Here is a 27,811-nt window from a genome sequence, read left to right on the forward strand (position 1 = left end):
GGTGGTGCTGTGTGTGTGCTCAGGTGTGTGTGTGTGCTCAGGTGTGTGTGTGTGTGCTCAGGTGTGTGTGTGTGCTCAGGTGTGTGTGTGTGTATCTGTGTGTCTGTGTGTGCCCAGGTGTGTCTGTGTGTGCTCAGGTGTGCTCAGGTGTGTCTGTGTGTGCTCAGGTGTGCTCAGGTGTGTCTGTGTGTGCTCAGGTGTGTGTGTGTGTGCCCAGGTGTGTGTGTGTGTGCTCAGGTGTGTGTGTGTGTGCTCAGGTGTGTGTGTGTGTGCTCAGGTGTGTGTGTGTGTGCTCAGGTGTGCTCAGGTGTGTCTGTGTGTGCTCAGGTGTGTCTCTATGTATCTCCATGTATCTCTATGTATCTCCAGGTGTATCCAGGTGTGCTCAGGTGTGTCTCCATGTATCTCTATATGCCCCCAGGTGTATCCATGTCTCCCCAGGTGTGCCCAGGTGTGTCCCCACGCCCCCCCAGGTGCACCCACCGTTGATCAGGTAGGGGTGGTTGCAGCACTTGCGCAGCTCCATCATGGTGTTGAGCAGGTTGGGCACGTTGCCGTGCCCCGCCCCCCTGGCCAGGTAAGCGAAGTTCCTCTCCAGGATGGCGCGGTAGAGCCGCTTCTGGGCGTTGGTCAGCTCCACCTCGATGATCGTCTCCTGCTTGGGCGCCAGGTTCTTCTCCACGTCCTCCTTGAGGCGCCGCAGCATCATGGGCTTGAGCAGCGCCTGCAGCTTCTGCACCTGCGGGGAGGAGCGGCGCACCTGGGACACGCCCGCCGGCACCTGGGGCACGCCCACCGGCACCTGGGGCACCTGGGACACGGCCACCGGCACCTGTCACACCTGAGGCACGCCCACCGGCCCCTGGGAGAGGCACCTGTCACACCTGGGACACGCCCGCCGGCACCTGTCACACCTGGGGCACGCCCTGGGGCACCTGGGACACACACACAGGCACCTGGGGCACCTGGGGCACGCCCGCCGGCACCTGGGACACGCCCGCCGGCACCTGGGGCACAGCCAGATACACCCAGAGACACCTGTCACACCTGGGGCACGCACACGGGCACCTGGGGCACAGCCAGATACACCCAGAGACACCTGTCACACCTGGGGCACGCACACCGGCACCTGGGGCACCTGGGGCACGCACACAGGCACCTGGGGCACCTGGGGCACGCCCACCGGCACCTGGGGCACACACACAGGCACCTGGGGCACGCCCACGGGCACCTGGGACACGCCCACGGGCACCTGGGGCACCTGGGACACGCCCACGGGCACCTGGGGCACGCCCACGGGCACCTGGGAGAGGCACCTGTCACACCTGGGACACGCCCACGGGCACCTGGGGCACGCCCACGGGCACCTGGGAGAGGCACCTGTCACACCTGGGACACGCACAGAGGCACCTGGGACACGCCCACCGGCACCTGGGGCACGCCCACCGGCACCTGTCGCACCTGGGACACGCCCACCGGCACCTGGGAGAGGCACCTGTCACACCTGGGACACGCCCACCGGCACCTGGGGCACCTGGGCCACGCCCACGGGCACCTGGGAGAAGCACCTGTCACACCTGGGACACGCCCACCGGCACCTGGGGCACAGCCAGACACGCCTGTCACACCTGGGGCACGCACACCGGCACCTGGGAGAGGCACCTGTCACACCTGGGACACGCCCACCGGCACCTGGGGCACAGCCAGACACACCTGTCACACCTGGGACACGCCCACGGGCACCTGTCACACCTAGGCCATGCCCACAGGCACCTGGGAGAGGCACCTGTCACACCTGGGGCACGCACACAGGCACCTGGGACACAGCCAGACACGCCCAGACACACCTGTCACACCTGGCACCTGGGCCACGCCCACAGGCACCTGGGACACACACAGACATGCCCAGACACACCTGGGAGAGGCACCTGTCACACCTGGGACACGCACAGACACGCCCAGACACACCTGTCGCACCTGGGACACACCCAGAGACACCTGGGACACAGCCAGACACGCCCAGACACACCTGGGAGAGGCACCTGTCACACCTGGGACACACCCAGACACACCTGGGAGCAGCTGGGACACACCCAGAGACACACCTGTCACACCTGGGAACAGCTAGGACACACCCAGACACACCCAGAGACACACCTGTCACACCTGGGAACAGCTAGGACACACCCAGACACACCCAAAGACACACCTGTCACACCTGGGAGCAGCTGGGACACACCCAGACACACCTGGGACACGACCAGGACACAGCCAGACACACCTGGGACACGCCCAGACACGCCTCAAATCCCTCCCAAACTCCCTCCAGGTGTTCCCAGGTGTGCCCAGGTATCCCCAGGTGCACCCAGGTGTGTCCAGGTGTGCTCAGGTGTGCCCAGGTATGCCCAAAACTCCTCCTAAGAACCACAAAACCACCTCAAACCCCTCCCAAACTCCCCCAGGTATCCCCCCAGGTGTGCCCAGGTACACTCAGGTGTGCCCAGGTAACACCCAGGTTCCTTCTAACAACCCCAAAACCACCTCAAACCCCTCCCAAACCACCTCAAACCCCTCCCTGGAGATCCTCAACCCCCCCCAGGTGTGCCCAGGTGTCCCCCAGGTACCCCCCAGGTGTGCCCAGGTGCGCCCCTCACCTGTTCCTCCGTTTTCAGGTCCCCGAAATCCTTGAGGAATTCGGCCTCGGACGGGAACTGCGCCGGCTCCAAAAAGTGCAGGAGGCTGAAAAGCTCCTCAACCGTGTTCTGCAGGGGGGTACCTGTGAGCAGCACCTTGTGCTCCTGCAGGTGAGACAGGTGAGACAGGTGAGACAGGTGAGACATGGACAGGTGAGACATGGACAGGTGAGACATGGACAGGTGTGACAGGTGAAAAGCTCCTCGACCGTGTTCTGCAGGGGGGTACCTGTGAGCAGCACCTTGTGCTCCTGCAGGTGAGACAGGTGAGACAGGTGAGACAGGTGAGACAGGTGAGACAGGTGAGACAGGTGAGACAGGTGAGAGACAGGTGAGACAGGGACAGGTGAGAATGGGACAGGTGTGACAGGTGAAAAGCTCCTCGACCGTGTTCTGCAGGGGGGTACCTGTGAGCAGCACCTTGTGCTCCTGCAGGTGAGACAGGTGAGACAGGTGAGACAGGTGAGACATGGACAGGTGAGACATGGACAGGTGAGACATGGACAGGTGTGACAGGTGAAAAGCTCCTCGACCGTGTTCTGCAGGGGGGTACCTGTGAGCAGCACCTTGTGCTCCTGCAGGTGAGACAGGTGAGACAGGTGAGACAGGTGAGACAGGTGGGACAGGTGGGACAGGTGAGACAGGTGAGACAGGTGAGACATGGACAGGTGAGATATGGACAGGTGTGACATGGACAGGTGTGACATGGACAGGTGAGACATGGACAGGTGTGACAGGTGAGACAGGTGAGACAGGTGAGACAGGTGAGACAAGTGAGACATGGACAGGTGAGACATGGACAGGTGTGACAGGTGAAAAGCTCCTCGACCGTGTTCTGCAGGGGGGTACCTGTGAGCAGCACCTTGTGCTCCTGCAGGTGAGACAGGTGAGACAGGTGAGACAGGTGAGACAGGTGAGACATGGACAGGTGAGATATGGACAGGTGTGACAGGTGAAAAGCTCCTCGACCGTGTTCTGCAGGGGGGTACCTGTGAGCAGCACCTTGTGCTCCTGCAGGTGAGACAGGTGAGACAGGTGAGACAGGTGAGACATGGACAGGTGAGACATGGACAGGTGTGACAGGTGAAAAGCTCCTCGACCGTGTTCTGCAGGGGGGTACCTGTGAGCAGCACCTTGTGCTCCTGCAGGTGAGACAGGTGAGACAGGTGAGACATGGACAGGTGAGACATGGACAGGTGTGACAGGTGAAAAGCTCCTCGACCGTGTTCTGCAGGGGGGTACCTGTGAGCAGCACCTTGTGCTCCTGCAGGTGAGACAGGTGAGACAGGTGAGACAGGTGAGACAGGTGAGACAGGTGAGACATGGACAGGTGAGACATGGACAGGTGTGACAGGTGAAAAGCTCCTCGACCGTGTTCTGCAGGGGGGTACCTGTGAGCAGCACCTTGTGCTCCTGCAGGTGAGACAGATGAGACAGGTGAGACAGGTGAGACATGGACAGGTGTGACAGGTGAAAAGCTCCTCGACCGTGTTCTGCAGGGGGGTACCTGTGAGCAGCACCTTGTGCTCCTGCAGGTGAGACAGGTGAGACAGGTGAGACAGGTGAGATATGGACAGGTGAGACAGGTGAGACAGGTGAGACAGGTGAGATATGGACAGGTGAGACATGGACAGGTGAGACAGGTGAGACAGGTGAGACAGGTGAGATATGGACAGGTGAGACATGGACAGGTGAGACATGGACAGGTGTGACAGGTGAAAAGCTCCTCGACCGTGTTCTGCAGGGGGGTACCTGTGAGCAGCACCTTGTGCTCCTGCAGGTGAGACAGGTGAGACAGGTGAGACAGGTGAGACATGGACAGATGAGATATGGACAGGTGAGATATGGACAGGTGAGATATGGACAGGTGAGATATGAACAGGTGTGACAGGTGTGACAGATAAAACAGGTGAGACAGGTAAGCCAAGTGAGAGAAGAAACAGGTGAGACAGGTGAGACAAGTGAGACAGACAGGTGAGGCAGGTGACAGGTGAGACAGGTGAATCAGGTGAGGCAGGTGAGACAAGTGAGACAGGTGAGGCAGGTGACAGGTGAGACAGGTGAGGAAGCTGAGACAGATCCTTGAGCCGATGTCGGTATCCAGGTGAGCACTCAGGTGTGTCTGTAACTGTAACCCTGGGTGTACAGGTGTATCTCAGTGTGCCCAGGTGTGTCTCTATGTACCCAGGTGTATCCCAGGTGTACCCAGGTGTGCCCAGGTGTATCCCAGGTGTGCTCAGGTGTGTCTCAGGTGTGCCCAGGTGTGCACTCACCAGCTCCATGTGTTTCAGGCTGTCCAGCAGCTTGCAGTGCCTGTTCTTCAGCCGGTGAGTGCCCAGGTGTGTCTGTGTGTATCTCCATGTATCTCTATGTGTTTCTATGAGTACCCAGGTGTACCCAGGTGTGTCTCAGGTGTGCTCAGGTGTGCCCAGGTGTGCACTCACCAGCTCCATGTGCTTGAGGCTGTCCAGCAGCTTGCAGTGCCTGTTCTTCAGCCGGTGAGTGCCCAGGTGTGTCTGTGTGTATCGCTGTGTATCTCAGGTGTCTCTATGTGTACCCAGGTGTATCCCAGGTGTGCCCAGGTGTGCTCAGGTGTGCACTCACCAGCTCCATGTGTTTCAGGCTGTCCAGCAGCTTGCAGTGCCTGTTCTTCAGCCGGTGGGCCTCGTCGATCACCACGCAGCGCCACTGCACCTCGCGCAGCTCGGGACAGTCCGACAGGATCATCTCGAACGTCGTGATCAGCGCGTCGAACTTGTACGCACCTGGGATCAGCCGGCCCTGCACAGGTGAGACAGGACAGGTGAGACAGGTGAGCACCTCAGGGTGACTCTGTGAGCACCTGGGATCAGCCGGCCCTGCACAGGTGAGACAGGACAGGTGAGACACAGGTGAGCACCTCAGGGTGACTCTGTGAGCACCCGGGATAAGCCAGCCCTGGGACAGGTGAGACAGGTGAGGGACAGGTGAGACAGGTGAGGGACAGGTGAGACAGGTGAGGGACAGGTGAGGGACAGGTGGGACAGGATCACCTCCAACATGGCAAATCTACGAGCACCTGGCACAGGTGTGTAACTGATCCCCATACAGGTGTGTCAGGTGTGTGTATACGTACATAACCCATTGTAACCCATACAGGTGTGCACAGGTGTGTGTGTACATGTATATAACCCATACAGGTGTGCACAGGTGTGTATGTAGATATGTACAGGTGTAACACAGGTGTGCACAGGTGTGCACAGGTGAGCTCACCTTGCTGTCCTTGCAGTACATCTCATACTGCTGGATCATCTGCCTGGAGGCCAGGCTCCCGTGGTACACGATGGTGTTCAGGTGTGTCCAGGTGTGCCCAGGTGTGTGTATGTGTATATAACCCATTCTAGCCCATACAGGTGTGCACAGGTGAGCTCACCTTGCTGTCCTTGCAGTACATCTCATACTGCTGGATCATTTGCCTGGAGGCCAGGCTCCCGTGGTACACGATGGTGTTCAGGTGTGTCCAGGTGTGCCCAGGTGTGTGTATGTGTATATAACCCATACAGGTGTGCCCAGGTGTGTGTATGTGTATATAACCCATACAGGTGTGTGTATGCGTATATAACCCATACAGGTGTGCACAGGTGTATGTATGTGTATATAACCCATACAGGTGTATCACAGGTGTGCACAGGTGAGCTCACCTTGCTGTCCTTGCAGTACATCTCATACTGCTGGATCATCTGCCTGGAGGCCAGGCTCCCGTGGTACACGATGGTGTTCAGGTGTGCCCAGGTGTGCCCAGGTGTGTGTATGTGTATATAACCCATACAGGTGTGTGTATGTGTATATAACCCATACAGGTGTATCACAGGTGTGCACAGGTGAGCTCACCTTGCTGTCCTTGCAGTACATCTCATACTGCTGGATCATCTGTCTGGAGGCCAGGCTCCCGTGGTACACGATGGTGTTCAGGTGTGTCCAGGTGTGTCCAGGTGTGTGTATGTGTATATAACCCATACAGGTGTGTACAGGTGTGCACAGGTGAGCTCACCTTGCTGTCCTTGCAGTACATCTCATACTGCTGGATCATCTGCCTGGAGGCCAGGCTCCCGTGGTACACGATGGTGTTCAGGTGTGTCCAGGTGTGCCCAGGTGTGTGTATGTGTATATAACCCATACAGGTGTGTCCAGGTGTGTGTATGTGTATATAACCCATACAGGTGTGTGTATGTGTATATAACCCATACAGGTGTGTGTATGTGTATATAACCCATACAGGTGTGTACAGGTGTGCACAGGTGAGCTCACCTTGCTGTCCTTGCAGTACATCTCATACTGCTGGATCATCTGTCTGGAGGCCAGGCTCCCGTGGTACACGATGGTGTTCAGGTGTGTCCAGGTGTGCCCAGGTGTGTGTATGTGTATATAACCCATACAGGTGTGTGTATGTGTATATAACCCATACAGGTGTGTCCAGGTGTGTGTATGTGTATATAACCCATACAGGTGTGCCCAGGTGTGTGTATGTGTATATAACCCATACAGGTGTGCACAGGTGAGCTCACCTTGCTGTCCTTGCAGTACATCTCATACTGCTGGATCATCTGTCTGGAGGCCAGGCTCCCGTGGTACACGATGGTGTTCAGGTGTGTCCAGGTGCCGAACTCGCGCTCCCAGTTGGCGATGGTGCTGAGCGGGGCGATCACCAGGTAAGGGCCGCGCACACCTGCGCCGTGCACCTCCTGCAGGAAGGCGATCGACTGGATCGTCTTGCCCAGCCCCATCTCGTCGGCCAGGATGCAGTTCTGCCTGAGGGACAGGTGAGCACAGGTGAGCGCAGGTGAGCGCAGGTGAGCACAGGTAAGCACAGGTGAGTGTGCACAGGACAGGTGAGGTGGGGATGGGACAAGAGAGATACACCTGGGACATGCCTGGGGTACACCCACATACACCTGGGACAGGTAAAGTACACCAAACATACACCTGGGACAGGTAATGTACACCTGGGATACACCTGGGACAGGTAAAGTACACCTGGGATATACCTGGGACAGGTGAGTGTGGATGGGACAGGTGAGTGTGGATGGGACAGGTGAGGTGGGGATGGGACAGGTGAGTGTGGCTGAGACAGGTGAGGTGGGGATGGGACAAGCAAAATACACCTGAGACACACCTCGGGTACACCCACATACACCTGGGACAGGTAATGTACACCTGGGATACACCTGGGACACACCTGGGACAGTTAAGGTACACCTGGGGAACACCTGGGGGACACCTGAGACAGGTATTGCACACCTGTTGTACCAGTTCAAGAGCAACCAGTTCACCCCCCCAGGTGTGTGTTACCTGTACCCAGGTGTGTGTGACCATCCCCAGGGGTGTGTTACCTGTCCCAGGTGTGTTTTACCTGTCCCAGGTGTGTGTTACCTGTACCCAGATGTGTTACCTGTCCCAGGTGTGCCCAGGTGAGCTCACCTGTTGTACCAGTTGAAGAGCAGCCAGTTCACCCCCTCCAGTTGATATTCCCGGAGCTGGTTGTGTGTGACCATCCCCAGGTGTGTGTTACCTGTCCCAGATGTATCTCACCTGTCCCCAAGTGTGCCCAGGTGAGCTCACCTGTTGTACCAGTTGAAGAGCAGCCAGTTCACCCCCTCCAGTTGATATTCCCGGAGCTGGTTGTGTGTGACCATCCCCAGGTGTGTGTTACCTGTCCCAGGTGTATCTCACCTGTCCCCAGGTGTGCTCAGGTGTGTTACCTGTGCCCAGGTGAGCTCACCTGTTGTACCAGTTGAAGAGCAGCCAGTTCACCCCCTCCAGTTGATATTCCCGTAACTGGTTGTGTGTTACCTGTCCCAGGTGTGTGTTACCTGTCCCAGGTGTGTGTTACCTGTCCCCAGGTGTGCCCAGGTGAGCTCACCTGTTGTACCAGTTGAAGAGCAGCCAGTTCACCCCCTCCAGTTGATATTCCCGTAACTGGTTGTGGTTTTTGTACTCGTGAGACGCCTCCAGTTTCTTCCAGGCGCCGGCCTGGGGGCGTGGCTACGGACAGGTGAGACAGGTGAGACAGGTGAGCAAAAAACGTTACGAAAAGGCCACAAAATGATAAAAAATGAACTAGAATTGATAAAGCAGATAAAAATAACCAAAATAACCCAAAATGATTGAAAATAATCACCTGTGTCTCACCTGTGCCTCACCTGTCCACATTCCAGCTGTTTCACCTGTCTGTGCTTCTCTCACCTGTCTCATCTCTCACCTGTGTGTCTCTCACCTGCCCGCCCCTCACCTGTGTCTCACCTGTGCCTCACCTGTCCACATTCCAGCTGTTTCACCTGTCTGTGTTTCTCTCACCTGTCTCATGTCTCACCTGTGTGTCTCTCACCTGCTCTCTCCTCACCTGTGTCTCTCACCTGCCCGCCCCTCACCTGTGTCTCACCTGTGTTTCTCTCACCTGTCCCACCTGTATCTCACCTGTCTCACCTGTCTGGTGTCTCACTTGTCTCACCTGTCTCACCTGTCTCACCTGCCCTCATCTGTCCGGTGTCTCACCTGTCCCCCTGTCTCACCTGCCCTCACCTGTCGGTGTCTCACCTGTCCGTGTCTCACCTGTCTCACCTGTCCCCTGTCTCACCTGTCTCTCACCTGTCGGTGTCTCACCTGTCTCACCTGTCTCACCTGTCCCCTGTCTCACCTGTATCTCACCTGTCCGGTGTCTCACCTGTCTGTGAATCCCTCACCTGTCCCCTGTCTCACCTGCTCTCACCTGTCCTACCTGTCCCCCTGTCTCACCTGTCCTACCTGTCCCCCTGTCTCACCTGTCTGGTGTCTCACCTGTCTCCCCTGTCTCACCTGTCCCCCTGTCTCACCTGTCTCACCTGTATCTCACCTGTCTCACCTGTCTCACCTGTCTCACCTGTCTCACCTGTCCCCCTGTCTCCCCTGTCTCTCACCTGTCCTGTGTCTCACCTGTCTCTCACCTGTCCTGTGTCTCACCTGTCTCTCACCTGTCCTGTGTCTCACCTGTCTCACCTGTCCTGTGTCTCACCTGTCTCTTCAGCTCGGGGTGCCGCGCCTGGATCCGTTTGAACTCGGCGATTTTGGCCTCGTCCACGTCCTCCTGCAGCTCCCAGGTGCTGTCCTCGTACGGTAACGAGCACCACTTGACCAGGTAATACACCACGGGCTGGGGGAGGAGCACACCTGTGAGCACCTGGGACCACGCCCTGCACACCTGGGGCCACGCCCTCCTGCAGCTCCCAGGTGCTGTCCTCGTACGGTAACGAGCACCACTTGACCAGGTAATACACCACGGGCTGGGGGAGGGGAGGGGAGCACACCTGTGAGCACCTGGGGCCACGCCCTGCACACCTGAGACCACCTGAGAGCACCTGGGGCCACGCCCTCCTGCAGCTCCCAGGTGCTGTCCTCGTACGGTAACGAGCACCACTTGACCAGGTAATACACCACGGGCTGGGGGAGGGGAGCACACCTGTGAGCACCTGGGGCCACGCCCTGCACACCTGAGAACACCTGAGAGCACCTGAGACCACACCCTCCTGCAGCTCCCAGGTGCTGTCCTCGTACGGTAACGAGCACCACTTGACCAGGTAATACACCACGGGCTGGGGGAGGAGCACACCTGAGACCACGCCCTGCACACCTGGGACCACGCCCTGCACACCTGGGAACACGCCCTGCACACCTGGGGCCACGCCCTCCTGCAGCTCCCAGGTGCTGTCCTCGTACGGTAACGAGCACCACTTGACCAGGTAATACACCACGGGCTGGGGGAGGGGAGCACACCTGTGAGCACCTGAGAGCACCTGGGGCCACGCCCTGCACACCTGGGGCCACGCCCTGCACACCTGGGGCCACGCCCTCCTGCAGCTCCCAGGTGCTGTCCTCGTACGGTAACGAGCACCACTTGACCAGGTAATACACCACGGGCTGGGGCAGGGGAGCACACCTGTGAGCACCTGGGACCACGCCCTGCACACCTGAGAACACCTGAGAGCACCTGGGGCCACGCCCTCCTGCAGCTCCCAGGTGCTGTCCTCGTACGGTAACGAGCACCACTTGACCAGGTAATACACCACGGGCTGGGGGAGGAGCACACCTGTGAGCACCTGGGGCCACGCCCTGCACACCTGGGAACATCTGAGACCACGCCCTGCACACCTGAGACCACGCCCTGCACACCTGAGACCACGCCCTGCACATCTCGGAACACCTGAGAGCACCTGGGGCCACGCCCTGCACACCTGAGACCACGCCCTGCACACCTGAGACCACGCCCTGCACACCTGGGGCCACGCCCTGCACACCTGAGGCCACGCCCTGCACACCTCAGACCACGCCCTGCACACCTGGGGCCACGCCCTGCACACCTAGGGCCACACCCTGCACACCTGAGACCACGCCCTGCACACCTGGGAACACCTGTGAGCACCTGGGGCCACGCCCTGCACACCTGGGACCACGCCCTGCACACCTCAGACCACGCCCTGCACACCTGAGGCCACGCCCTGCACACCTGTGACCACGCCCTGCGCACCTGAGACCACGCCCTGCACACCTGTGAGCACCTGAGAGCACCTGAGGCCACGCCCTGCACACCTGGGACCACACCCTGCACACCTGGGACCACGCCCTGCACACCTGAGACCACGCCCTGCACACCTGGAGCCACGCCCTGCACACCTGACGCCACGCCCTGCACACCTGTGACCACGCCCTGCACACCTCTGGCCACGCCCTGCACACCTGGGCCACGCCCACTGCACACCTGGGCCACGCCCTGCACACCTGGGGCCACGCCCTGCACACCTGAGACCACGCCCTGGTTCAGATTTTTTGCACCCCAAAAATTCCCAATTTTGGGGATTTCTCCACCCCAAAAATTCAAATTTTTCCCACCCCAAACCCCCAAATTTTTGTGGTTTTTTTCCCCCCAAACTCCCAATTTTTTATTTTTTTACCCCAAATTTTGGGGGTTTTTCCCCTAAAAAAAATCCCAATTTTTGAATTTTTCCCCTCAAAAAAACTCCCAAATCTTTGGTTTTTACTCAAAAAAACCCCCAAATTTTCTTTTTTCCCCTTACAAAAATCCCAATTTTTACATTTTTTCCCCCTCAAAAAACTCCCAAATTTTTTGCTTTTCCCCCCCCCAAAACCCCAAATTTTTGGTTTTTTTTCTCCCCAAACTCCCAATTTTTTATTTTTCCCCCCAAATTTTGGGGGTTTTTTCCCTAAAAAAAATCCCAATTTTTACATTTTCCCCCAAAAAACTCCCAAATTTTTTGCTTTCCCCCCCCAAAAACCCCCAAATTTTTGGCTTTTTTTCTCCCCAAACCCCCAATTCTTTTATTTTTTGCCCCAAATTTTGTTTTTCCCCCCCAAATTTTGGGTTTTTCCCCCTAAAAAAAATACCAATTTTTACATTTTTCCCCCCAAAAAACTCCCAAATTTTTTGCTTTTCCCCCCCCAAAACCCCCAAATTTTTGTTTTTTTTTTCCCCTCAAACTCCCAATTTTTTATTTTTCCCCCCAAATTTCGTTTTTCCCCCCAAATTTTGGGTTTTTCCCACCTCCCCGTTGTCCTTGTCCACGCTGTGGGACTCGTCCAGGATCCGATCCACCTCCACATAATCGGGATTAAAGGGCTCCTCATCCTGCCAAAAAACACCCAAAATTTGCATTTTCCACCCCAAAATCACCTTCTCCCCCAATCCCCTGCTTTTCCAAAAAAAACACCAATTTTTTCCCAAAAATTCCCGTTTTTTCCCCCAAAAAATCCACTATTCTGCCCCCAAAAAATCCATTTTTTTTCCCCAAAAATTCCCATTTTTCCCCCCCAAAAATCCCAATTTTTCCCCAAAAATCCCCAATTTTTCTCAAAAATTCCCATTTTCCCCCCCCAAAAAATCCCCTATTTTACCCCCAAAATTCCCAATTTTGATTACAAAAATCCCCAATTTTTAGCCCCAAAAATTCCCATTTTTTTTACCCAAAATCTCCAATTTTCCGCTGAAAAATCCCAATTTACCCCCCCAAAAAAATCCCAATTTTTACCTTCAAAATCTCCAATTTTCCCCTAAAAAAATCCCAATTTCACCCCCAAAAAAATCCCAATTTTTACCTCCGAAATTCCCATTTTTCCACCCCAAAAATCCCCAATTTTCCTCCCAAAAAATCCCAAATTTTCACCCCAAAAATCCCAATTATTCCCCTAAAAATCCTTATTTTAACCCCAAAAAATCCAATTTTTCCCCCCCAAACTCCCCAAATTTCCCCCAAACTCCCCAAATTTCCCCAAAAATCCCATTTTTCCCCCAAAAATCCCAATTTTCTTCCAAACTCCCCAAATTTCCCCCCAAAAAATCCCAATTTTTCCCTTTAAAACCCTTATTTTAACCCCAAAAAATCCCATTTTTTCCCCCAAAAATCCCATTTTTTCCCCCAAAACTCCCCAAATTTCCCCCAAACTCCCCAAATTTCCCACCAAAGTTCCCCAAATTTCCCCAAAAAATCCCTCTTTTTTCCCCCAAAAATCCATTTTTTTTCCCAAAAATCCCATTTTTTTCCACTAAAATCCCATTTTTTCCCCCAAACTCCCCAAATTTTCCCCCCAAAAATCCCAATTTTTCCCTTTAAAATCCTCATTTTAACCCCAAAAAATCCCATTTTTCCCCCCAAAAATCCCATTTTTCCCCCAAAAAATCCCATTTCTCCCCCCAAACTCCCCAAATTCCCCCCAAACTCCCCAAATTTCCCCCCAAATTTCCCCAAATTTCCCCAAAAATCCCATTTTTTTCCCCCAAAAATCCCATTTTTTCCCCCAAAAATCCCATTTTTCCCCCAAAAAATCCCATTTTTTTCCCCCAAAAATCCCATTTCTCCCCCCAAACTCCCCAAATTTCCCCCCAAACTCCCCAAATTTCCCCCCAAAGTTCCCCAAATTTCCCCAAAAAATCCCATTTTTTTCCACTAAAATCCCTTTTTTTTCCTCCAAAAATCCATTTTTTTCACCCAAAAAATCCCATTTTTTCCCCCAAAAATCCCATTTCTCCCCCCAAACTCCCCAAATTTCCCCAAATTTCCCAAAATCCCATTTTTTTGCCCCAAACCTCGTGGTAGAAATGCCTCATCTGGTTCATTTTGGTTTTGAATCGTTTCAGTTTCTGGTGGATCCGTTTGTCCTTTTCCAGCTGCGCGATCGTCGCCCACTCGCAGTGCAGGTAGGAGCTGGGGGCGGGGCCAGGGTCACCTGGGCAGGTGAGGCCACGCCCACCACCCCAACATCCCATAATACCCAAAAACAGCCAAAAACACCCAAAAACTGCATTAAAAACGGCCAAAAAATGAGCTAAAAACGGCCAAAAAATGACCCAAAAATGGTGAAAATTCACTGACAGTGCAGGTAGGAGCTGGGGGCGGGGCCAGGGTCACCTGGGCAGGTGAGGCCACGCCCACCACCCCAAACATCCCATAATAACCAAAAATATCCCCTAAAATGGCCAAGAAATGACCCCAAATGACCCCTGAGTGACCCCAGTGACCCTGAGTGACCCCTGGGTGACCCCTGAGTGACCCCTGGGTGACCCCTGAGTGACCCTGAGTGACCCCTGAGTGACCCCTGAGTGACCCCTGAGTGACCCCTGAGTGACCCTGAGTGACCCCTGAGTGACCCCTGAGTGACCCTGAGTGACCCCTGAGTGACCCCAGTGACCCCAGAGTGACCCTGAGTGACCCCTGGGTGACCCCTGAGTGACCCCTGGGTGACCCCAGTGACCCCAGTGACCCCTGAGTGACCCCTGAGTGACCCCAGTGACCCCAGTGACCCCAGTGACCCCTGAGTGACCCCTGAGTGACCCCTGAGTGACCCCAGTGACCCCTGAGTGACCCCAGTGACCCCTGAGTGACCCCTGAGTGACCCCTGAGTGACCCCCGAGTGACCCCTCACTCACTAGTTCTTGTACTTGACGAAGAATTCCTCGGATTCCACCACCTGTCCTGAGGGCAGCTGGGGGAGGGGACAGGTGAGGGACCACGCCCAGGTGACCACGCCCAGGCGAGTGACCACGCCCAGGTGACCACGCCCAGGGGAGGGACCACGCCCAGGTGAGGGACCACGCCCAGGTGACCACACCCTTCAGGTGACCACACCCACTTGACCACACCCCCAATGACTCCCAGGTGACCACCAGGTGACCACACCCAGGTGACCACACCCCCCAATGACCTCCAGGTGACCACAACCAAGTGACCACACCCAGATGACCACACCCACCCGACCACACCCACCTGACCACACCCACCTGACCACACCCACCTGACCCCCAGGTGACCACACCCAGATGACCACACCCACCCGAGCACACCCCCCAGGTGAGCCCCAGGTGAGCCCCAGGTGAGCCCCAGGTGAGCCCCAGGTGAGCCCCAGGTGAGCCCCAGGTGACCACACCCCCCAGGTGAGCCCCAGGTGAGCCCCAGGTGAGCCCCAGGTGACCACACCCCCAGGTGAGCCCCAGGTGACCACACCCCCCAGGTGAGCCCCAGGTGAGCCCCAGGTGAGCACACCCCCCAGGTGAGCCCCAGGTGAGCCCAGGTGAGCCCCAGGTGAGCCCCAGGTGAGCCCCAGGTGAGCCCCAGGTGAGCCCCAGGTGAGCACACCCCCCAGGTGAGCCCCAGGTGAGCCCCAGGTGAGCCCCAGGTGAGCCCCAGGTGAGCACACCCCCCAGGTGAGCCCCAGGTGAGCACACCCCCCAGGTGAGCCCCAGGTGACCACACCCCCCAGGTGAGCCCCAGGTGAGCCCCAGGTGAGCCCCAGGTGAGCCCCAGGTGAGCACACCCCCCAGGTGAGCCCCAGGTGAGCCCCAGGTGAGCACACCCCCAGGTGAGCCCCAGGTGAGGCCCAGGTGAGCCCCAGGTGAGCCCCAGGTGACCACACCCCCAGGTGAGCCCCAGGTGACCACACCCCCCAGGTGAGCCCCAGGTGAGCCCCAGGTGAGCACACCCCCAGGTGAGCACACCCCCCAGGTGAGCCCCAGGTGAGCCCCAGGTGAGCCCCAGGTGAGCCCCAGGTGAGCCCCAGGTGAGCACACCCCCCAGGTGAGCCCCAGGTGAGCACACCCCCCAGGTGAGCCCCAGGTGAGCCCCAGGTGAGCCCCAGGTGAGCCCCAGGTGAGCCCCAGGTGAGCACACCCCCCAGGTGAGCCCCAGGTGAGCCCCAGGTGAGCCCTCACCTCCTTCTTGACCAGGCGCATGGACAGCACCTTGTCCACGATGGCGGCGTCCTCCTCGCTGGGGTTCTCCTGCAGAGGAGGAGGAGGAGGGTGAGGAAGGACACGGGGCGGGGGAGGGGATGGGGAGGGGGGAGGGGGGAGGAAGATGATGGGGGAGGAGAGGAAGGGGATGGGGATGGGGGATGGGGATGAAGATGATGAAGGTGAAGGTCACAGGGATGGAGGTGAGGAAGATGATGGGGACAGGATGGAGATGAAGATGATGGGGATGAAGATGATGAGGATGGGATGAGGATGAAGATGATGAAGATGATGGGGATGAAGATGATGGGAATGATGGGGATGAAGATGATGAAGGTGATGATGAGGACAGGACGGGGATGAAGATGATGAAGGTCAAGGTCATGAAGATGAAGATGATGATGAGGACAGGACGGGAATGAAGATGACACAAACAGAAAGATGATGATGATGATGATGGGGATGAAGATCACAGGGATGGAGAAGGTGAGGAAGATGATGGGGATGGAATGGGGATGAAGATGATGGAGGAGGAGAGGAAGATGATGGGGACAGGATGGGGATGAAGATGATGGGGATGAAGGTCACAGGGATGGAGAAGGTGAGGAAGATGATGGGGATGAAGATGATGGGGATGGAATGGGGATGAGGAGGATGAAGATGATGAGGGTGAAGATGATGAAGAGGAAGATGAGGATAATTAGGGTAATGAGGATGATGAAGGTGAGGATGAATATGAGGATGAGGATGAAAATGAAGGTGACGATGATGATAATGATGAAGGTAATGATGATGAAGATGAGAATGATGAAGGTGAGGATCATGAGAATGAAGGTGAGGATGATGAAGGTGATGAAGGTGAGGATGATGAAGATGAAGGTGAGGATGAAGATGACGATGATGATGAAGATGATGAAGGTGAGGATGATGAAGGTGATGAAGATGATGAGGATGATGAAGGTGATGAAGGTGATGAAGATGAGGATGATGAAGGTGATGAAGGTGAGGGTGAGGATGATGAAGGTGATGAAGGTGAGGATGAAGGTGATGATGAAGATGAAGGTGATGAAGGTGAGGGTGAGGATGATGAAGGTGAAGGTGACAATGATGACAATGAGGATGATGAGGATGATGAAGGTGATGATGATGATGAAGGTGATGAAGATGAGGATGATGAAGGTGATGAAGGTGAGGATGATGATGAGGATGAAGATGAGGATGATAAAGGTGATGAAGGTGAGGGTGAGGATGATGAAGGTGATGAAGGTGAGGATGAAGGTGATGATGAAGATGAAGGTGATGAAGGTGAGGGTGATGAAGATGAAGGTGAAGGTGACAATGATGACAATGAGGATGATGAGGATGATGAAGGTGATGAAGGTGAGGATAAAGATGATGATGAAGATGAAGATGATGAAGGTGAGGATGAAGGTGATGATGAAGATGAAGGTGACGAAGGTGAGGGTGAGGATGATGAAGGTGATGAAGATGAGGATGATGAAGATGAAGGTGATGAAGATGATGAGGATGATGAAGGTGAGGAGGATGATGATGATGAAGATGAAGGTGATGAAGGTGAGGGTGAGGATGATGAAGGTGATGAAGATGAGGATGAAGGTGATGAAGGTGAGGGTGAGGATGATGAAGGTGATGAAGAGCACCCACCACGAAGAACTGCATGGAGGGCAGGGCGTGGTCGCCCTCGGGCTCGGCCGGCCCCGCCCCCTGCGGCCGCTCGGGCCCCGCCCCCTCGGGCCTCGGCCCCGCCCCCTCGAGCCTGGGCCCCGCCCCCTCGGGCTCCTCCTCCTCCTCCTCGTCCGTCAGTTTGATGTCCAAATCCTCCGTGTACTTCTTCCTCTTCACCTGGCGGTTGGAGCGGCGCTTCTGGGGGGAGACACACCTGGGTACACCTGGGCACACCTGAGAGCACCTGGGGACACCTGAGATACACCTGAGAGCACCTGGGGACACCTGAGACACACCTGGGGACACCTGGGCACACCTGGGCACACCTGAGATACACCTGGGGACACCTGGATACACCTGGGGACACCTGAGATACACCTGGGGACACCTGGGGACACCTGAGATACACCTGAGATACACCTGGGTACACCTGGGGACACCTGGGGACACCTGAGACACACCTGGGGACACCTGAGCACTGACACACCCACACCTATTGCACTTCTTCCTCTTCACCTGGCGGTTGGAGCGGCGCTTCTGGGGGGAGACACACCTGGGTACACCTGGGCACACCTGAGACACACCTGGGTACACCTGAGATACACCTGAGAGCACCTGGGGACACCTGAGACACACCTGGGGACACCTGAGATACACCTGAGAGCACCTGGGGACACCTGAGACACACCTGGGGACACCTGAGATACACCTGAGAGCACCTGGGGACACCTGAGACACACCTGGGGACACCTGAGAGCACCTGGGATACACCTGGGATACACCTGGGTACACCTGGGCACACCTGGGGACACCTGGGATACACCTGGGTACACCTGGGCACACCTGAGATACACCTGGGGACACCTGAGATACACCTGGGGACACCTGAGATACACCTGGGGACACCTGAGATACACCTGGGCACACCTGGATACACCTGGGGACACCTGGGCACACCTGAGATACACCTGAGAGCACCTGGGCACACCTGAGAGCACACCTGGGTACACCTGGGTACACCTGGGCACACCTGAGAGCACCTGGGGACAGCTGAGGACACCTGAGATACACCTGGGCACACCTGGGGACACCTGAGACACACCTGGGGACACCTGAGATACACCTGGGGACACCTGAGACACACCTGGGGACACCTGGGGACACCTGAGAGCACCTGGGGACACCTGAGATACACCTGGGGACACCTGGGTACACCTGAGAGCACCTGGGGACAGCTGAGATACACCTGGGGACACCTGAGATACACCTGAGATACACCTGGGGACACCTGAGACACCTGGGGACACCTGGGGACACCTGAGACACACCTGAGAGCACCTGGGGACACCTGAGAGCACCTGGGCACACCTGGGCACACCTGGGGACACCTGAGATACACCTGGGGACACCTGAGATACACCTGGGTACACCTGGGCTACACCTGAGATACACCTGGGATACACCTAGGTACACCTGGGGACACCTGAGACACACCTGGGTACACCTGGGGACACCTGAGATACACCTGAGATACACCTGGGGACATCTGGGCACACCTGAGAGCACACCTGAGACACACCTGGGGACACCTGAGACACACCTGGGTACACCTGGGGACACCTGAGATACACCTGAGATACACCTGGGTACACCTGGGGACACCTGAGAGCACCTGGGCTACACCTGAGAGAGCACCTGGGCACACCCACCTCACCTGGCCACACTCACAGCTGGCTGAGCTCAGCTGGCCATGCACACACCTGTCCCAGGTACCCCCACCTGTCCAGGTGTGCTCACCTGTCCCAGGTACCCTCACCTGTCCCAGATACCCCCACCTGTCCTGGTGCTCACCTGCCCCAGGTACCCCCACCTGCCCCAGGTACCCTCACCTGTCCCAGGTACCCTCACCTGTCCCAGGTACCCTCACCTGCCCCAGGTACCCTCACCTGCCCCAGGTACCCCCACCTGTCCCAGGTGCCCCCACCTGTCCCAGGTGCCCCCACCTGTCCCAGGTGCCCCCACCTGCCCCAGGTGCCCCCACCTGTCCCAGGTACCCTCACCTGTCCCAGGTACCCCCACCTGTCCCAGGTACCCTCACCTGTCCCAGGTACCCCCACCTGTCCCAGGTACCCCCACCTGTCCTGGTGCTCACCTGTCCCAAGTGTTCTCACCTGTCCAGGTGTGCTCACCTGCACGCAGGTGTGTTCACCTGTCTCACCTGTCCAGGGGTGCTCACCTGCACACAGGTATCCTCCTCTGGCCGCGGGGATGGCGCCGGCAGCGCCTCCGAGTCCCCAGGTGTGTTCACCTGTCTCACCTGTCCAGGTGTGCTCACCTGTCTCACCTGTCCCAGGTGTGCTCACCTGTCTCACCTGTCCCCAGGTCCCCTCACCTGTGCCAGGTGTGCTCACCTGCACGCAGGTGTCCTCCTCTGGCCGCGGGGACGGCGCCGGCAGCGCCTCCGAGTCCCCAGGTGTGCTCACCTGTCTCACCTGTCCCCAGGTGTGCTCACCTGTCCAGGTGTGCTCACCTGCACACAGGTATCCTCCTCTGGCCGCGGGGACGGCGCCGGCAGCGCCTCCGAGTCCCCAGGTGTGTTCACCTGTCTCACCTGTCCAGGTGTGCTCACCTGTCTCACCTGTCCCAGGTGTGTTCACCTGTCTCACCTGTCCCCAGGTCCCCTCACCTGTCCAGGTGTGCTCACCTGCACGCAGGTGTCCTCCTCTGGCCGCGGGGACGGCGCCGGCAGCGCCTCCGAGTCCCCAGGTACCCCCACCTGTCCCCAGGTGTGCTCACCTGTCCCCAGGTGTGCTCACCTGTCTCACCTGTCCCCAGGTCCCCTCACCTGCCCAGGTGTGCTCACCTGCACACAGGTGTCCTCCTCTGGCCGCGGGGACGGCGCCGGCAGCGCCTCCGAGTCCCCAGGTGTGCTCACCTGTCTCACCTGTCCCCAGGTGTTCTCACCTGTCCAGGTGTGCTCACCTGCACACAGGTATCCTCCTCTGGCCGCGGGGACGGCGCCGGCAGCGCCTCCGAGTCCCCAGGTGTGCTCACCTGTCTCACCTGTCCCCAGGTGTGCTCACCTGCCCAGGTGTGCTCACCTGCACGCAGGTGTCCTCCTCTGGCCGCGGGGACGGCGCCGGCAGCGCCTCCGAGTCCGAGTTGTCGGAGCTGCCGGGACGGCGCCGCTTCTTACCAACGACCGGAGTGATGGTGCTGCGGACAGAGTGACCAGAGTGACCATGAGTGACCACTGACCAATGAGTGACCACTGAGTGACCATGAGTGACCACTGAGTGACCATGAGTGACCACTGACCACTGAGTGACATCAGAGTGACCAGAGTGACCACTGACCACTGAGTGACCACTGAGTGACCATGAGTGACCACTGAGTGACCATGAGTGACCACTGACCACTGAGTGACCACTGAGTGACCACTGACCAATGAGTGACACTGAGTGACCACTGAGTGACCACTGACCACTGAGTGACACTGAGTGACCATGAGTGACCACTGACCACTGACCACTGAGTGACCACTGAGTGACCAGAGTGACCACTGACCACTGAGTGACCATGAGTGACCACTGAGTGACCACTGAGTGACCAGAGTGACCACTGACCAATGAGTGACCACTGAGTGACCACTGAGTGACCAACTGACCAATGAGTGACCCTGAGTGACCACTGAGTGACCACTGACCACTGAGTGACCACTGACCACTGAGTGACCACTGAGTGACCACTGACCACTGAGTGACCACTGAGTGACCACTGAGTGACCACTGAGTGACCACTGACCACTGAGTGACCACTGAGTGACCACTGAGTGACACTGAGTGACCACTGAGTGACCACTGAGTGACCACTGACCACTGACCACTGAGTGACCACTGAGTGACCATTGAGTGACCACTGAGTGACCACTGAGTGACCACTGTAAGATCAGTGACCCCAAACTGCTGAAAAACCCAAAATTGACCAGTAATGACCCAAAAATGACCATAAATGACCCTCACCTGTGCTCTCACCTGTCCGTGCCACACCCTCACCTGTGCCACGCCCTCACCTGGGCCACGCCCTCACCTGTGCCACGCCCTCACCTGTGCTCTCACCTGTCCGTGCCACGCCCTCACCTGTGCCACGCCCTCACCTGTGCCACGCCCTCACCTGTGCCACACCCTCACCTGTGCCACGCCCTCACCTGTGCCACACCCTCACCTGTCTGTCCCACACCTGTGCCACGCCCTTACCTGTGCCACACCCTCACCTGTGCTCTCACCTGTCCATGCCACGCCCTCACCTGTGCCATGCCCTCACCTGAGCCACGCCCTCACCTGTGCCACACCCTCACCTGTGCCACGCCCTCACCTGTGCCACGCCCTCACCTGTCTGTCCCACACCTGTATCTGCATACTCACCTGTGCCACGCCTTCACCTGTGCCACGCCCTCACCTGTGCCACACCCTCACCTGTGCCACACCCTCACCTGTGCTCTCACCTGTCCATGCCACGCCCTCACCTGTGCCACACCCTCACCTGTGCTCTCACCTGTCTGTGCCACACCCTCACCTGTGCCACGCCCTCACCTGTGCCACACCCTCACCTGTGCCACACCCTCACCTGTGCCACGCCCTCACCTGTGCCACACCCTCACCTGTCTGTCCCACACCTGTATCTGCACTCACCTGTCCATGCCACACCCTCACCTGTGCCATGCCCTCACCTGGGCCACGCCCTCACCTGTGCCACAACCTCACCTGTGCCACGCCCTCACCTGTGCCACACCCTTACCTGTGCCATGCCCTCACCTGTGCCACGCCCTCACCTGTGCCACACCCTCACCTGTCTGTCTTACACCTGTGCCACACCCTCACTTGTCTATTCTCTCACCTGTGCACACCTGTGCACACTCACCTGGCCTTGCCACGCCCTTTGCTCCTGCTCCCCTGGTTTTTTCCCCTCCTCTGTCTCTCCTCTTTCCCTTTTCTCCTCCGTTTCTCCCCCTCCTCGGGGCGCAGGGTGGGCAGCTCGTCCTCGTTCAGCACCCGCGGGATGTGTCACACCCTCACCTGTGCACACCTGTGCACACTCACCTGGCCTTGCCACGCCCTTTGCTCCTGTTCCCCTGTCCTTTTCCCCTCCTCTGTCTCTCCTCTTTCCCTCTTTTCCTCCGTTTCTCCCCCTCCTCGGGGCGCAGGGTGGGCAGCTCGTCCTCGTTCAGCACCCGCGGGATGTGCCACACCCTCACCTGTGCACACCTGTGCACACTCACCTGGCCTTGCCACGCCCTTTGCTCCTGTTCCCCTGTCCTTTTCCCCTCCTCTGTCTCTCCTCTTTCCCTTTTCTCCTCCGTTTCTCCCCCTCCTCGGGGCGCAGGGTGGGCAGGTAACACACCTGTACCTGTGCCACACCCTCACCTGTGCACACTCACCTGGCCTTGCCACGCCCTTTGCTCCTGCTCCCCTGGTTTTTTCCCCTCCTCTGCCGTTCCTCTTTCCCTCTTTTCATCCGTTTCTCCCCCTCCTCGGGGCGCAGGGTGGGCAGCTCGTCCTCGTTCAGCACCCGCGGGATGTGCCACACCCTCACCTGTGCACACCTGTGCACACTCACCTGGCCTTGCCACGCCCTTTGCTCCTGTTCCCCTGTCCTTTTCCCCTCCTCTGCCGTTCCTCTTTCCCTTTTCTCCTCCGTTTCTCCCCCTCCTCGGACCGGAGGGTGGGCAGGTAACACACCCTCACCTGTGCACACCTGTGCACACTCACCTGGCCTTGCCACGCCCTTTGCTCCTGCTCCCCTGTCCTTTTCCCCTCCTCTGCCTCTCCTCTTTCCCCTTTCTCCTCCTCTTTTCCCCCTCCTCGGGGCGCAGGGTGGGCAGCTCGTCCTCGTTCAGCACCCGCGGGATGTTCTGCTCGCCGCGCGCCCGCGCCCTGGCGATGGCCTCCGCCACGATCCTGTTGGCCTTCTCCTGCTTCTTCTGGTGCTCCAGGCGCCGCGTCTCCTCCGCGGCGCCGCGCGGCGCCGGCGCCGGCTCGGGGGGCGGCAGCACCTTCACCAGCGACAGCCCGCTGGGCGAGGGGGAGGGGCTGGAGGCGGCGGCCTGGGGGAGGGGAGGGGAGGGGAGGGGGGAGAGAAAGGGCAGGGGTGGGTGGTCAAGAAGGGAAAGTGACCACCATGGTCAGGGTTGAGTGACCAGTGTGATGAAGTGGTCACCTAGGTTGGAATTGAGTGACCAATATGGAGGAGTGGCCACCAAGATTGGAATTGAGTGACCAGTGTAGAGGAGTGACCATCGAGGTCATGGCTGAGTGACCAGTGTGAATGAGTGGCCACCAAGGTTGTAATTGAGTGACCAGTGTGGAGGAGTGACCATCAAGGTCAGGATTCGGTGGTCAATAAGGGAAAGTGACCACCAAGGTCAGGGGTGGGTGACCCGTATGGAGGAGTGACCACCAAGGTTGGAATTGAGTGACCAGTGTGGAGGAGTGGCCACCAAGGTCATGGTTGAGTGACCAGTGAGGTGAAGTGGCCACCAAGGTTGGAATTGAGTGACCAATATGGAGGAGTGACCATCGAGGTCATGGTTGAGTGACCAGTGTGGAGGAGTGACCATCAAGGTCAGGGGTGGGTGGTCAAGAAGGGAAAATGACCATCAAGGTCAGGGGTGGGTGACCACCAAGATCAGGGTTAAGTGACCAGTATGGAGGAGTGGCCACCAAGGTCATGGTTGAGTGACCAGTGTGGAGGAGTGACCATCAAGGTCAGGATTCGGTGGTCAATAAGGGAAAGTGACCACCAAGGTCAGGGGTGGGTGGTCAAGAAGGGAAAGTGACCATCAAGGTCATGGTTGAGTGACCAGTGTGGAGGAGTGGCCACCAAGGTTGGAATTGAGTGACCAACGTGGAGGAGTGACCACCAAGGTCAGGGGTGGGTGACCCGTATGGAGGAGTGGCCACCAAGGTTGGAATTGAATGATCAGTGTGGAGAAGTGACCATCAAGGTCAGGGGTGGGTGGTCAAGAAGGGAAAGTGACCATCAAGGTCAGGGTTGATGGAGGAGTGGTCACCAAGATCATGGTTGAGTGACCAGTATGGAGGAGTGGCCACCAAGGTTGGAATTGAGTGACCAATGTGGTGGTGTGGCCATCAAGGTTGGAATTGAGTGACCAGTGTGGTGAAGTGACCATCAAGGTCATGGTTGAGTGACCACTGTGGTGAAGTGGTCACCTAGTTTGGAATTGAGTGACCAATGTGGAGGAGTGACCACCAAGGTCAGGGTTGGGTGGTCAAGAAAGGAAAGTGGTCACCAAGGTCAGGGTTGAGTGACCAGTGTGGAGGAGTGGCCACCAAGATTGGAATTGAGTGACCAGTGTGGAGGAGTGACCATCAAGGTCAGGGGTGGGTGGTCAAGAAGGGAAAGTGACCACCAAGGTCAGGGTTGGGTGACCACCAAGGTTGGAATTGAGTGACCAGAATGGAGGAGTGACCATCGAGGTCATGGTTGAGTGACCAGTGTGGAGGACTGACCATCAAGGTCAGGGTTGAGTGACCATAAACACCAAAGGTTGTGACCAGACCTGAGTGATGACCTGAGTGACCACTCCCCTGAGTGATGACCTGAGTGACCACTCCCCTGACTGACCACTCCCCTGAGTGATGACCTGAGTGACCACTCCCCTGAGTGATGACCTGAGTGACCACTCCCCTGACTGACCACTCCCCTGAGTCATGACCTGAGTGACCACTCCTTGAGTGACCACCCAAGTCCCCAGTCCCCTGAGTGACCACTCCTTGAGTGACCACTCCTTGAGTGACCACCCAAGTGACCACTCCCCCAGTGCCCCTCCCCCATTCCCCCTCCCATTGCCCCTCCCCCACCACCCCTCCCCCACTGCCCCTCCCCCATTTCCCCTCCCCCCCGCCCCCCCCCCCCTGCCCCTCCCCCCTCACCTGCGGTGTCAGCACCACCTTCAGCGGCACCGTCAATCTCTGCCCGGCCCCGCCCACCACCTGCGGCACCTGGGCCACGCCCACCGCCGTGGCCCCGCCCCCGGGGGGAGGGGCTTGCTGCAGCACTTGGATCTTCTGGGCGTGGCCTCCCGTGGCCCCGCCCAGCGGCTGCACCTGCAGCTGGATGGTGACGACCTTGGGGGTGGGCGTGGCCGCGGGCGTGGCCCCGGGAGGGGCGCTGGGCGTGGCCTTGGCGCCCTGGAGGAGGAGCTTGCCCGGCAAGGTGCCCAATAGGACGTGGCGCTGGCCGGGGGCGGGGCCGGGGGCGGGGCCGGAAGTGGGCGGGGGCTGGAGGAGCAGAGTGATGCGCTTGGAGTCGGCCTGGGGGGAGGGGAGGGGGGTTAGAGACAGCTGGCCACGCCCACAACGCACCTGGACACGCCCACAACGCACCTGGACACACCCACAAAGCACCTGGCCACACCCACAAAGCACCTGAGCACACCTGGACACGCCCACAACGCACCTGGACACACCCACAACACACCTGGACACGCCCACAAAGCACCTGGACACGCCCACAAAGCACCTGGACACGCCCACAACACACCTGGCCACACCCACAAAACACCTGAGCACACCCACAAAACACCTGGACACACCCACAAAGCACCTGGACACGCCCACAAAGCACCTGGACACACCCACAAAGCACCTGAGCACACCCACAAAGCACCTGGACACGCCCACAAAACACCTGAGCACACCTGGACACGCCCACAGCACCTGGACACACCCACAATGCATCTGGACACGCCCACAACACACCTGGACACACCCAAAACACACCTGGCCACACCCAAAACACACCTGGACACGCCCACAACCCACCTGGACACACCCACAGCACCTGGACATGCCCACAATGCACCTGAGCACACCCACAAAACACTTGGACACACCCACAAAGCACCTGGCCACACCCACAATGCACCTGGACACGCCCACAACGCACCTGAGCACACCCACAAAACACTTGGACACACCCACAAAACACTTGGACACACCCACAAAGCACCTGGCCACGCCCACAGCACCTGGACACACCCAAACATCACCTGGGCACGCCCAAATCTCACCTGGACACGCCCAAATCTCACCTGGACACGCCCCAAACTCACCTGGCCACGCCCAAACTCACCTGGACACACCCATATCTCACCTGGACACGCCCAAACCTCACCTGGCCATGCCCAAATCTCACCTGGACACACCCACAAAGCACCTGAGCACACCTGGACACGCCCAAACATCACCTGGACACGCCCAACCCCCCCCAATTCTCATCTATCCCCCCCGAAATCCCTTTACCTGTCCCCCCCCCACCCCTCCCCCCCCTGCCCCACCCCCCTGCCCCACCCCCCAGTCTCACCTGTGCAGGTGAGATGCTCAGCCCGGTTTTCAGGGGGGTCCCACCTGAGCCCCCCCCACTTTTCAGGGGCTGCAGCAGCAGCTGCTTCACCTGCCGGCCCCCCCCGGCCACGCCCCCTTTGGCCACGCCCCCCGCGGCCACGCCCCCGCAGGCCACGCCCCCCACCTGCGCTCGCAGCTGGGCGTGGCCTCCCCCGCCCCCTAAAATTTTGGCCAGGGCGACTTTCCCGCCGTTGGGCGTGGCCTGGGCGGGGCCGGGAGGGGGCGGGGCTTTGAGGATGACGATTTTGGGAGGGGGAGGGGCCGGGGAAGGGGCGGGTGGGGGAGGGGCGGAGACGCCCATAAAAGGATTTCCCTGACTCAGCACTTCCGGGTCGGGATTTGGGGGGTTTTGGGGGGGTGGGGGAGGGGCCAGAGCCCCCAAAGCTTCGGCCAGGGCGTCGCCCGGGGGTGGGGGAGGGGCGGCGGGGGGAGGGGCGGCGGGGGGAGGGGTCACCAGGTCGTCGGGGAGGGGGTCGAGGCCGAAGAGGGCGGGGTCGTCGAAAAGATCCATGATGGGGTCGGCCATGGTGGGGGGAGGGGCCGACCCCGAAATTTGGGGAGGGGGGGAGGGGGGAGGGGAGGCGAAAAAATAAGAAATTGGGGGGAGGGGAGGTTAAAAAATGAGAATTTTTGGGGAGGGGAAATTAAAAATTGGGAATTTGGGGGATTTGAACCCAAAAAATGGAAATTTGGGGGGAGGGGAAATTAAAAATTGGGAATTGGGGGGAGGGGAGGTCAAAAAATGAAAATTTGGGGGGTTT

The 27,811-nt window shown here is 58.3% G+C and overlaps 2 protein-coding genes across 2 annotated transcripts in view; both read right to left on the bottom strand.

Moving 5' to 3' along the window:
• LOC306816506 (chromodomain-helicase-DNA-binding protein 8-like) overlaps positions 1–27,576 on the bottom strand; it is a gene marked incomplete at both ends in the record, with an annotated part of 49,868 nt that extends 22,292 nt beyond the window's left edge. The window contains 9 exons of the mRNA XM_079332940.1: positions 12,262–12,345; positions 13,801–13,918; positions 14,641–14,696; positions 15,919–15,987; positions 17,605–17,823; positions 20,727–20,841; positions 23,394–23,725; positions 25,578–25,958; positions 27,010–27,576. Coding sequence (XP_079189066.1) covers positions 12,262–12,345; positions 13,801–13,918; positions 14,641–14,696; positions 15,919–15,987; positions 17,605–17,823; positions 20,727–20,841; positions 23,394–23,725; positions 25,578–25,958; positions 27,010–27,576 — 1,941 coding nt within the window. The remainder of the gene's footprint in view (positions 1–12,261; positions 12,346–13,800; positions 13,919–14,640; positions 14,697–15,918; positions 15,988–17,604; positions 17,824–20,726; positions 20,842–23,393; positions 23,726–25,577; positions 25,959–27,009) is intronic.
• Positions 386–6,071, bottom strand: LOC306816505 (chromodomain-helicase-DNA-binding protein 8-like; the record flags this gene model as incomplete). Its single annotated transcript, XM_079332939.1, has 4 exons — positions 386–739; positions 2,655–2,798; positions 5,298–5,474; positions 5,946–6,071. The coding sequence occupies 4 exons, from the start codon at positions 6,069–6,071 to the stop codon at positions 386–388; spliced, it is 801 nt and encodes a 266-aa protein (XP_079189065.1).
• Positions 27,577–27,811: the final 235 nt, after the last annotated feature.

This window comes from Erithacus rubecula (assembly GCF_903797595.1).
Source record: "Erithacus rubecula genome assembly, contig: scaffold_636_arrow_ctg1, whole genome shotgun sequence".
In the NCBI taxonomy this organism is placed as follows: Eukaryota; Metazoa; Chordata; class Aves; order Passeriformes; family Muscicapidae; genus Erithacus; species Erithacus rubecula.